Source organism: Parus major, chromosome Z, assembly GCF_001522545.3.
Source record: "Parus major isolate Abel chromosome Z, Parus_major1.1, whole genome shotgun sequence".
Classification (NCBI taxonomy): Eukaryota; Metazoa; Chordata; class Aves; order Passeriformes; family Paridae; genus Parus; species Parus major.
Window position 1 is genome coordinate 25,374,772 of NC_031799.1, and position 12,925 is coordinate 25,387,696.

A 12,925-nucleotide genomic window follows, 5' to 3' on the forward strand; every position below is an offset into this window, starting at 1 on the left:
AGGATAATTTGTTCTTTTTTTGTGGCTTTGTGGGAGGGGGAATAGAAATGGAATCAGGTGGTATTACTGTAGCAGAAAACCCTGCCCTTTCAGTGAATATGGCATGTAGGAAACTTGTCCAGAGGCACAAAGGCACGAAATGCCTTTGGCAATGCTTTGACCAGGAAATTTTAGCCTTAACAATATCCCATCAGAAGATGTGTATTTACATGGTCTGAAATTCTCTAAATTTCACTATTCAGTGCATCAGCTTCTGTTCCAATGTTATGAGAACAAGGAGATGCTTAGCTGTCATCCTCTGTGTGGCACTGAATTTGGTCTAAAATTAAGTGAATAGTGGGAATATTCTGTGGACTCTCATGTAAATAGACTTTCTGTTTGAGCATTAAAAGGAAGATGATTCCCGTATTTTTTTTCTGTCACAGAAAATTCCATCTCAGACACCACCTATAAAGTGGGTTGAAGGACACAAGGGAGTTTTCATTGTTGAAGTTCAAGCTGTGTCATCTGTTCACACCCAGGTAATGCATCAGAAGTAATACACAGCTGTAGTTTCATTTCAAGAAACATTCAGATGTCCAGGACAATTTAGCAGGTTTATGAAACTGAGGTGTTTAAGCCCACACAGTTTTAAAAAAAAAAAGTTAGGAGCTATGGAAATAAGCTACTGTCTTCCGTAAATGAAATCCTTTGGTGAAATTAAATCTATTGGTAGAAGTGAACAAATGAGCACTCTTGGCAGTAAATCACATCGAGCTATAGGGAGCCTGGTGTCCTCTCAGTTCAGCAGGCTGCGGTTGAAAGTTGCTGGCAGGGCACAGGGCCTGTTTCTGCAGTCTGCATTTTCTGTTCTTCAAGGCTAGTTCAGACAATACGTCTGATTCTCCAAAGACATAGCACCTCCCTGCCTCCATGGACAGGTTATACACCGTCTGTATGTGTTAAGCATCTCACTTGTCAATGCCATCTGCTTTGGGGACACAAGCTTAGTGCTGAGAGACCTCAGTTATTCTGGTTATTTAAATGCCATAGGAAATTGGATCTTTGCCCATCTTGCTAAGATGCTGGTTTGAGGCAGATTGGTTTTGTTTGGTTTCTGTTGCTTTTCAGTGGCTCTTACCCCTTATCCCATTCTAGTTAATCCTGGTAAATATATCCTAACAGCTGAAGGCCCTGTGTTTGAAGCACATCTATTACCCCTTTGCAGCATGTTTTTTTAAACACAAGTAGGACATACTCATGTGGCACATAACTTGTATGTAGCTGGAACTCAGGTGTGAGTAGCAGAGGACCATAGATCTATGATGTAACAGAGTTTCATCAGATAGAAGGAAAAGTCTTTTCATTTAATGAAGCAATCAGTTTAGTGAGGGCAATAGCAGTCTGAATTTGAGCTAGATGAATAGGAGCAAACAAAACACTGTGACAGCTGCTTTACAAGTTGATCACTCAGAGCAGCCACTACTGAAAGCCAGAAGGGTAAAAATCTTTTCTTTCATCCCATGAGGTGCTTTTCCTAGCTAGCAGCAGCCTGAAATATATTGACTTTGTTAACTGTGCACTGTATTTCAGGACAACCACCTGGAGAAGTTCTTTACCTTATGCCATTCTCTGGAAAGTCAAGTGACATTCCCCATTCGAGTGATGGATCAGAAGATTACAGAGGCTTCACTGGAGCATGAATTGAAACTCAGCATTATCTGTTTGAATTCTTCACGCCTTGAACCTCTTGTCTTATTTTTGCATTTGGTACTAGATAAACTTTTCCAGCTGGCTGTACAGCCTATGGTGATAGCTGGCCAGACAGGTACTTACTGGTTCATGGTCTTCAAGAGGCTTTGCAAGCAACCTAGAAATGTGGGGGAAATGGTTGCTAAAATAGTCAGGCTTGTATTTAGTATTTAGGGTAGCACACTGCAGAAAGAGTTGTGCTGCTCTAAGAGTTTCACTGCACAATTTAATCAGGTTTAACTGACTTGATGCTTTTTTCTCCTTTCCCCCTACACAAAGACTCTTAGTCTCTGGTTGGGAAGTACATTAAATTGTAGTAATTTACTTATCTGAAAATATAGGTCATAAAGTGGGTTCAACTTTGTTTGGAATTGAGTTGTTTTGCGAGTAAAACACCAGCAAAATCATTATCCTACAACTGACACTGCTGTCTGCACCATATCCTGTGCCCAAACATCTTTAGACAGAGTTGGGTGAGCAGAAAAACAGAGAATATACTAAAGACTGATTTTTTGTTTTGCTGAGGTGCCAGTTGCTTGCAACATATGTTTAGCTCAGAAGAGTGGCATACTTGAAGACAGTGGTGTAGTTAGTTTCCTATCTTGTTCAGATAATGAACACTCGTCATCCATTACAATATTTGTGCTAAAGCCTGCTAGTTTGTATTTGTCTGTTGCTGGAGAGTAATGAGTCTTAGCATTCTGTGAGAAGATATTTTGTGTGAAGGCTGCTAGAAATGTAATTAACAGTTACAGTCTGCATTTATGTAGCACAAAGTGACAGAATAACAGTGATTAGATTGAAAGTCAGTGGGCCTGCTGAAGAGTGTTGTTTGGCCTATGTAGACTTTGGGTCTGGTCAGGCATAGCAATTACTGTCTGAAACTCTGAATTTATTCAGGACTGAGTGGAACCTGGTAAGATTAGTTGTTGATACAAAGAATGTCCTTACTTAATTATGTTATTGCCTTCAGTACTGACTCTAATTCTTGCCTTTGTTTCACAGCCAACTTCTCACAGTTTGCTTTTGAGTCTGTGGTTGCAATAGTGAATAGTCTCCACAACAGCAAAGAGCTGAGCAAGGATCAGCATGGGAGGAACTGCCTTCTGGCATCTTATGTGTACTATGTATTTCGTCTGCCAGACGCACAAAGAGAAGTGGTCAAACCAGGTACTGTTGGTGCAAGGGTTGCAAAAGTATTTTTTTTTTCTTGATACCTGCTGTTGAGCATGGCAATTTTGAGAGAAGGACTTCAGGCACTGACCTGTAAGATAGCAAACTTCTCAGACCCAGACTGTGTACCATTTAAACACTACACTGTTCTGATACACCATTTTTCTCAGAGGTTGGTCAGGAATATCAGTGCTGCAAAGAGCAATATGGACTTGCTCCTCATAATCTTCATCCCTCAGTTGTTCATTTAAGACGAAGGGTTGAGGTGAGAGGTTTCCACAGCTACAGGCAATGTTGTAGCTTTGTGAAGATTTGGAAGAATTTCATTTGTGAGTTAAAATGGCCTTAAGACATTTTTTACTGACCTGTACATCAGTAAGTTACTTTCCATGTGAAGTAACCTAATGCCAAGTGGTATAGGGCCAAGCTCACCCAGTATCTCCCTTGCATTAAGGATGTTGTTGGAGGATAAAATGTTGTAGGACCAACAGGTTAAGACAGGTGATCCTTCTCCTCTTCTCAACCCTGGTGAGGGCATACCTGGAGTGCTGTGTCCAGCTTTAAACTCCACAGTACAAGAGAGACATGAACATGTTGGACAGAGACGAGCCAAGGGCCACAAAAATGATAAAGGGTCTGGAACGTCTCTTCTGCAAAGAGACTGAGATAGCTGGGCTTGTCAGCCTGGAGAAAAGAAGCCTCAGGAAGGATCTTCAGTACACAAAGAGCTGAAGGGAGAGTTCAAAGAAGACAGAGCCTGGCTGTTTCCAGTGGCATCCAGTGATAAGATCAGAGGCAATGGGTACACACTGAAACAGAACATAAGAAAACACTTCCTCTGAGGGTGACTGAGCACTGGTACAGGTTGGCCAGAGAAGTTGCCAAGCCTGTCACCTTGGCGATAGTAGAAAGCCACCTGGTTGTAGTCCCAGGCAGCTGACTCAAGGTGATCCTGCTTGAGCAGCGGGGTTGGACTAGATGGCCTTCAGTGGGCCCTTCCAACCTCAACCATTCTGTTATTCTGTTGCAATCATTATCCTAAAGGCTATAGGATTCACTTGTTTAATTGGTGTATGTTAAATTACAAAAAACAGCTGTGCTGTGGGAGCTAAAGGTACGTAAAGCCTTTTTCTCTTTTGAATATTAATTTAAATCCCCCTTGAGGGACATTTAAACTGATGTTGGGATATCCTAAAATCTGTGAACTCACATACACTTGGGAATTCTTTGTCCTGGAAAACTAAGGTCTGTGGTGAAACTAAAAACTAGATATTGCTTAGTGAAAATCCTGATGGCAGTGCTCCCTGCTTCCTTGGATACTTCAAACATAGTTTTAAATGATATGTGTTGAAGGTGGGATTTTTTGTTTAGGCCTGTGAATATTTTCTTAATCTACAGCAAATTAAAAAGAGCTGATGGGAAGAAAGGGCTGTTGTAATAGTGCTGCTACTTTGTTAGCCCTGTTAATCTTTTGGTGCTGCTTGTGCACCACCCTGATTGAGCTGTTGACTGGGGTAATATCTGTAACTTGTCGTTCCATGCCTGTGTAGATTGTTAATGAAGCAGTTGGTAGTGGGTTTTCAGGAGCTTTATTCTTTTCAAAATGCTGATGTTATAACACCACTGAACAAAACTGGCTTGAATCTCATGTTTGTCTCATATATATGTCATTTAGTCTAAAAACATCTCACTGTGGCAGGTGGAGGCAGCAGTGCCGTTTCGACGGAATCCCGTTATTACACCTTTGGGCGCACTTCTGCAGTGTCTGTTGGAAGTAAACTCCTGCAGAGCCGAGTGATAAGCTGCAGCAATCCTGACATCACTGTTACACAAACTGCTACTGATGAGGAGGTCAAAAGCATCATGTCATCCAAGGTAAGAGAACAAAGTCAAATATCTGAAGAATGGTATGGCTCAAAACCTAATAATCTAGATTTTGTCTTTGAGGGTTGGATTTACTTCTTGTAAATGCTCTGTATCACCAGAAGCATCTTCTGTTTATCTGATTTGGCATAGATACCTGCTAAATCTCACTGCTAAATTCTGATGTTTCTTACCAATGAAGAGCAAGAGGTGAGAACTCTACCTCTTGTTTGTGGCTTAGACACTCCACTGAAGCATTTGCTTTTTTGATGTGCCTCACTGTCACTGTTATTCCAAATATTTAAGCTCTGTTCACATCTGGTGACTGGTCTGGTCCAAGTCGCAGAGTCAGTGCAGTGCAGACCTTTCTTCCTTATTTGGCTTGCTGCTAAATAGTTTACTATTTAAAAAAAGGGGGAAAAAAAAAAAGTAGTTAATTATGTGACAGCAGCCCCATAGCTTTATATCAGCCACAATGCAGATGCCATGTGTATAATTTGCACCTGGGTCTTACCAAATACTTAATTCAACCACAGAGTGAAATACAAGCTTCTTCATTCTCATCCACTGCTGCATATACCACCAATGGCTTGCAGGACAGAAAGGTCAACAACATCCAAGAGGAAGGGTTTTGCTTCCCTGATTGGCACCAGGTGCTTGCTGATCTACAGCATTCCAGCCCATCTCAGAGCTTTATGAGCAAGGTTGTGTGCAGCTTTGGGGAAACCAAAACCTAGAGTTCATCTGGAGCTGGGAAGCTATGCCTCTGGTAAAAACAGGACTTTTTTCCTGTGCAAGGAGCCTGCTGCTAGTTGGAGCCCTGGCAGAGCTCTACAGCAGTACATCTGTTGAGGTCTGAACCGTGTTTGCCCCTCACTTTTCTTTGAGTGTTATATATGTAAAATATTGCTTCTCAAGTAGGTTATTTTCAGAAATACTTTTAAGTCTTTTCTCTATTGAATGAGCATGTGCTTCTCCGTTTAAAATTAATAGGTACTGGTCTTCAGCTAATTAAACCAGAACTAGTAAGATAGGCTTTGACAATTTATTTGATTTGTTCATGGGCATAGATATCCATCCACAGCAATTTTTAATAGTGTAGATTTGAATTTTATGACTTTCACTCTAATGTACTGGGTCCTAGGGAAAAAAAAAACAACAAAAAAAACCAACAAAGCAGAGCTCAAGGCATCTTTCCAAATTAATACAAAATTAAAATGTTTGATATTACAGCTTCATCACATTGGTAAATATAGCAATTTACAATTAGTTACTGCCGTTTTCATTGCCTCTTAAATCGGCATAATTTTTAATGGAAAGAAGACTTCAAGGGGCTAATTACTTTTGGTGCAGAGCCAGGGATAAACTTAACTCCATTTGAAGGGCGAATGGTATCCTCCGAAGCACAGCTGCAGTGCTGTCATTTGGCAGGTGATGGCAGTGCTGGCGTTTGCACCCTGCTGCTGCTGCTGCTGCTGCTGCTGCTGTCAGGGGGTCTTCGGCCTTCAGTGGGCAGGGGGATAGGGAAAAAGGAAAGAGAACTGTTTAGATCATTGTCTGTGCATACCTTAAAAGAAACCCAAACAAACCCCCTGCTGCGGGTGATTTCTTCTCTGTTGAATTTACTGCTATGTATTTCTTCCATCTGCGTCCCCCAGCCTACGGATCACAGCTCCAGTCGGATGTCTTACTACGTTGAAGGAACAAATGACATGTCAGGCCTTTGTGCAAGCACAAGACCATCCAATAAAAAGGTAGGCTACGGCTGAGCATGAGGGAGCTCCTTACAGAACCTGGAGTGTCCTGAGGTAATGCTGGCAATTAGTGCTTCTAAATGTGGAGAGGGAAGCAACAGAACAAAATATCAACCAGTTTTATCAAACAAGGAATTAGTGATGAGATATTGAATCATTGGATAAACATTACTCAAACTTTTTTGCTTCTGCTTCAGAGTGTTTAGATTCTTTATTCAGAACAGATTTAGGCAAGTAGCAGCCTGTCTGGATCCTCCCTTTGCTCTCATTCTTGAAGTCTTAGAGCCTCCGTCCTTTTCCACTGCTATTTACCCTTGGATACATGTCTTTACATGTTACAGTAAACTCCATTCAAAAATATTTGCCTCCTCTTTCTTCTGTAAATAATTATTTCCTTTGTTCCTTTTGGTAGCTTTTAGAACCAAGCTTTTTATAGTCCATTTTTGGACTTCCTAAAAGTTTAGATAATTGGAGTTGTTTGTCTTATGTTCAGATCTCACCCTAAAAAGTACTGTCTCCAACTACAAATGTCTGTACAAGGTCTGCTGTAGTTATTGCTCTGTCCTTCTCTTCTACCACAGAGTCAAACTTACTTCTACCTTCTCTCAGAATAACATGGTGGATGTGCTGAACAAAAACGCTTAGCAGGTAGTGGGAAACATGACTGCTCCCTATAGTGCATGCATAGAATCAACGACCTGAGAATGGTCCAAAGGCATTTCCCTCTTCAGTTATCTATGGCTCTGGATCCACAGGAAAATGGGTCTCAAAATCTGTTTGCCAGCAGCATTCTTAGATGTCATTTTGGTCAAATCTGCCTTCTAATCTTACAAAAATGCCCCGACATCCCCATCCACCCTCCAGTATGGGGAAGTTTCCCATAGGGAAGATGTTGAAAATGAGAGATGAGTTGATTGAAAACTGTTTGCCAACAGTCTCTGTTTATTATGTAGCATTTCCATGAAGAACTGGCATTGCAAATGGTGGTCAGCACGGGCATGGTGAGAGAATCAGTCTTCAAGTATGCCTGGTTCTTCTTTGAGCTCCTGGTAAGACTCAACAGTGATATTTTGCCCTGCCAGTGGGCAGGCAATTTTTTAAATTTTTTTTTATTTAATTAGTTAATGGTGGCATGTAGTAGGTGCTCCAGGCACAGATTCAGTTGGGTGATGACTTCTTCAGTTATTCAGCCCTGTGTAAAGGAGAGATCACAAATAATGAAAGATCTCTCAAACAACTAAAGAATTCTTTGTATTCACCCTCCTCCTTCACTATGGCAGTGAGGGCAAAGTTCTGCATGGATTACATGAGCAGTAGTCCACAGCTTGCAAAAGACTGAGAGACACTCATCAACCAAGCCCTTCCTTTTCGGTGAATATCTGTTCCTGTCTGTTGTAGTTTCGGGCATAGCGGAGCGGAAGATACCGGGATGTAACGGGGAGCTATTAGATCCCCCTCTGTTAGGACAGCTAGGCCTTTTGTAATTAGCCAATAGCACCTAGGTGTGACGTGAGCAGATGGGAGTAACACAGTGAACCCAGGTTATAAAATGTCAAATTCCCCTGCAATAAACGCCATTTTTTCGCCATCCATCACATTGATGCAGTGGGAGATGGACCGCACGGCTGGGATAGCCATCTGTGCTGTAGCTGATCGGGGTGCTTATCTTGCTTCAAACCCAACACCTGTCTTTTCAATTTTGTTAACAATGTAAGAGCAGTGACAAAACTCCACAAACTCACAGTTCTATGGAGCCCTGTGGTGATGTATGTCAGTGGAAAAAATATCCTGATTTGTCACTGTCATTAATGCTGTAATGCAGCATTAGGTCAAGAAATAAGAATTCCACAAGTGTCACTCCCTGTCTGTCATCATGAAGGGCAAAAGTGGCAAGCAGCAGCATTTCAGAACTGCAGACACATGAGGTTGAAGAAGGGTGATTCTCATTTCAGGTACTGAGAATGACTGGATGAATATGAACAAGAATCAATGTCTGTCTGTATTTGAGTCTTATACCCTCTGTTGCCATTGCCATGTAGGATTTATCATATAATTTCTGAGAAAATGGGTGATTAAATTCAGGGAAAAAGAAGTGGGAAATCTTATTCTTACAAACAAAGCATATTTTCCCTCCAGTCTGGGCATTATTTTAGCTTTTTTTTTTTCTGCTTTGCAGATAAAGAGTATGGCTCAGTATGTTCACAACATGGAGAAGCAAGATAACCCACGAAGAAGCCGGTTCTCCGATCGTTTCAAAGATGATATTACCACTATAGTTAGTGTGATTACTTCAGAGATTGCTGCACTTGTAGTCAAACCACCCAAAGTAAGTAGATGAAATAAGCACTGTGGATCCTTGCTACTCATCTTGTGTTACACTGAGCTGCACTTAATCTCATTTCCATATCAGCAGTGTTGCTAGAATTAGTCTAATATTCTCACATGGACCTTAAGCAAGAGTTGTGGCAGGGTAAAGGGCAGCCTTGTGCTGTCTTGGCAGACTGTTTTTGTTCATCTCAGTTCCTCAGCCTGCTTCTCAGTGTGGCTGCAGTGTGCAAGAACAGAATTCCCTTTCCTATTGACAGGAAAGGCTGGACATCCATTTTCAGTTCTAGTAATGCTTTATGGCATGTTAGCCAGCACATCAGACTGCAGCCCCAGCAGGACTTCTTCCTTTTATCCCCCTTTGCGCTTACCCTCTATCCTACTGCATTGTGTTTAATTCCTCATTTGACTTCTCTGTAGCAGTGGGATATGCCATAGGAAGGTAGTGCTCCTCACATGACTGTTGCAAAAGCCAGCCACATGTGATTTAACCCTTGATCTCTTTAAAGAGAAGAAAAGCCATTTGAAAATTGAAGACAAGAAATAAGCCCTAAGTCCCATGAAATTCTTTCTGCTTTTAATATATTGCACTGATACAACAGATTATAAAGTTGAAAGGATCACAAAGAATAATTTATGTTTTAACATTGCTAATGTCACCCTATATCATTGATGCCCCTTTGCACTGGCCACTGGAAAAAGTTAAGGCGCTGAGTGACTGTTGTCGTTCAGTTGTTGTAACTAACTTGTTTCCGTGCCCCAAAGCTGCCAAATACACTGTGCTAGTCCAGCAGAGTGCTCTGCAGCAGGGCAGGGCAGAGCAGCCAGGAGAACTGGCCTGCCAGGTCACTTTTCAACAAGCTCAGTTTCCCAATCCACTTCTCGAAGTGCTGTTGAGAATCAGAAACTGGGAAAGGGCAGGACCAGAAAAACTGGGGCAGAGAATGACAGAAGAGACTGTCACTGTCCACCAGAAGTTTGTTCTTGAAGCTTTACATTGAAGCTCAATCCATTGGTGTGCTTCTGTGATAGCCACATGCAGAGAAATAATTTCCACAGAAATGCTTACCTTAGCCATCAGTGACTTTTTGTTTTTAAATACATTGGGAAATAAAAACTTGTTACATTACAAATGCTTTAATAGAATTGTAGGCTTTTCAAATAAATTAGTGTTTATAGCTTCTTCACAAGAAATACAAAGATTTTTGTGAGTCGTTGATTTAATTCTCATTTTGATAGAATGAGCGTATGGAACCAGATTGGGTGTGAAAATTCCACTGTTGTGTTTTTGGAATTAGGGTCATTGGTTAGGTGTACAGAATAGTACAGGCAATGTCTGTCTGATTTTTAAATCCAAGAAGTGCTAATTGATGTTTCAATACATGGCTGAGCATGTCAGATTGCCCTGGATTTTTACAGTGATATGTCTGGCATATGCTTGCCTGCCCTATAAGGTAGCTTATTCTTCATCATAGAAAAATGTTTTCCAGTGCAAATTCCAGATTGTAGGCAATATATATATTTCTGAACAGCAGCAAAAAGCTTGAAAAATGACAAACTGAATTGTAGCCAGTTAACCCTGAGGTGCTGCACACCTGTTCTCACTAGTCAGAGTTGTCAGTACAGGTAATATTTTTCTCAGTCATCTCCTGTCAGTTTTGAGCATTAAATGTGCAGATCCCTCAGGCATCTTCACTAATTCCTCTTGGTGAACTACATAGGCTACTGGGAGTTTGTGATTTAAATTGGTATGTTTGAAGCAACTGTAGCCTCATTTTAGAAGGCACATGAAGTTCTTTGTGATTCTTACTGGAGGCTGCGTATCTCTGCTTATCAGGCCAATTCCAAGCATACAAGAGCTTAGCTGCTGGATGGTGAACTCCACAGATTTATCTTACCAGTATTTTGTTACTATCAGTTTTACACTTAAAATTCCATCATCCATCAGCAAAGCCGGTGCAGGTTTTTCTTAATATTTTATGTGTTTTAAGTTCCTAAACCAGCATTCTCTGATGTTCAATAGGAAAAAAAGTCATATGCAGTAGTGCAGCCAATAGGCAATTCAAAACAGGTCTCAAATTCCATTTCTATGTTGTCAGCCCAAAAGAGTGCACAAATGAACTGTTCATCCATGCCATGACATTTCTCTGTGAAACAGTTGAAATAATTTACAGAAGTGATTCTGTGCAATTTTAACAAGATCATGTGAACTTGAGAACTGAAACAGTCTTGTCCTGTATTTTCCCTGAGATGGTTCTGGGAACTGACACCTGCCCTATTTTCCATGATTCTAAAAATTCTCCCACCTTTATGTGAGGTTTATACATCATAACTGCTGTTTTTGCTTTTTTAAAGGAAAGTGAACAAGCAGAAAAAATTAATATCAGCCTGGCATTTTTCTTGTATGATCTTCTTTCTTTAATGGATCGAGGATTTGTGTTTAATCTCATCAAACATTACTGTAATCAGGTAGGCACCATGCATGATTTGGATTCCATTTGGCATATGTGTTTTGTTCTGTTTGATTAGTTTATCCATCAAGATCCTTCGAGTTGTGTTAAAGGTCCAGGTAAATCTCCTATTTCCTATTGCATATGCAATGATTTTAAAACCTTTTTTGATTTGTTATCTTCAGGAAAAAAATTAATGGTGGTAAAGACTCTTTCAGAAATGTCATAGCTTGCTCTGCTGCAAAACATCCATGGAACCACTTTTCTTCCCTTGCTTTTTTATTTCCCTTAGCATTAGGGTCTGCAGATAGTACAGATGAACTTTCTGACTCTTCCTGCTGAGGGCTGTGAGGACAATATTTATATTTCAGGGAGCCACTCAAAATAATACATCTATCTTCTTGCTTTACAAGTCTGAAAATTAAAAGTAAATGGTGATGCAGGATGTTATGAAATAATTTTATGTATTTGATGGTGAGCATTTTCCACGTGTTTTGTGACCTGTATGTGTAAAGGTACGTCAGGTATCTCCACAAATTTCTTCACCTATGTCATTGTTGGTAAGGGAAATTACAAGGCTGTTGATGTCCTGTGTTGCTTAGCAGGACATTTTATGAGTTTGCCACAGAGTCAGAAAAGTTCAGTTTGTTTTAATTTTTGTCTTATGCAAAAGACAAAAATATTGTATATTTTTGTTTTGGGAGAAAAGAAAGAAATAATTTGTTTTCTCTTGGGAAGTTGGTAAGTCAGCTAGGGAGCAGGGAGAGAGACACCATCACTGTCAGACAAAGAGCAGCTAATGTATGGAAACTAGTTAGGTACAGTGAGCATTTTAATGCACACAGGACTAGTGTTTATGTCCTTTTCAGAGAGCAGGATATTTCACTACATGGTAATTTAAATAATAATAGCCCATCACTTGACATGTTTTTGTTTGTCTTTCCTAGCTTTCAAACAAGCTGAATTCACTCTCCACCCTGATTTCCATGAGACTTGAGTTCCTGAGAATTCTCTGCAGCCATGAGCATTACCTCAATCTGAACCTCTTCTTCATGACATCCCCATCTGCTCCACCATCTCCCTCTCCCTCCTTGTCCTCCCAGGTGATTGTTCATTAGATAGGTACTGCATGAATGTCACATTAGGCACATGTAGAAAAATACTTACATTGCTCTGTATTCAAATATTTAAGTTAGAGTCAGCCACTGTTGGATCAGAAAGAAAAATTTCCTGCTTGGGAAAAAGGGACAGAAGAGGAAAGGCTGCAGGGGTACTACTGCAAAACTGCATCTACAGGAGTTAAAGCTGAACGTGACACAGACACGTGCTCCCCTGGAAACACACACACTGAAAATGACTGTTGAGGTAGACGCACAGAGTCTAAAAGGAACACAGCTCTGAAGGCCAGTTTACAGGCACACCCTTATCCCATCCACATATAACCGCAAATTTGTGTTTCAATATCTGCTTTGGAGAATTATGTCACGCAGCAGTGCATGCTTTCTGTGTATTTGCCTTCTAATGGAATATCTTACTTCCCAGGTGGAAGGAGATGGTACCACTAAGTTAGTGACTAATACACAGCAATTTTCAATAGCCTGGAATTGTGAATTTTTGTTGAGCCTTCAT

The 12,925-nt window shown here is 40.7% G+C and overlaps 1 protein-coding gene across 7 annotated transcripts in view; it reads left to right on the forward strand.

Annotated features, from left to right (window-relative positions):
- DOCK8 (dedicator of cytokinesis 8) overlaps positions 1-12,925 on the forward strand; it is an 87,702-nt gene that overhangs the window by 47,712 nt on the left and 27,065 nt on the right. For all 7 annotated transcript variants that reach the window (XM_015653626.2, XM_033511367.1, XM_015653625.2 and 4 more), the window contains 9 exons: positions 426-521; positions 1,573-1,807; positions 2,737-2,901; positions 4,604-4,779; positions 6,426-6,521; positions 7,475-7,570; positions 8,698-8,847; positions 11,202-11,315; positions 12,244-12,399. In XM_015653626.2, the coding sequence (XP_015509112.1) occupies positions 426-521; positions 1,573-1,807; positions 2,737-2,901; positions 4,604-4,779; positions 6,426-6,521; positions 7,475-7,570; positions 8,698-8,847; positions 11,202-11,315; positions 12,244-12,399 (1,284 nt within the window). The remainder of the gene's footprint in view (positions 1-425; positions 522-1,572; positions 1,808-2,736; positions 2,902-4,603; positions 4,780-6,425; positions 6,522-7,474; positions 7,571-8,697; positions 8,848-11,201; positions 11,316-12,243; positions 12,400-12,925) is intronic.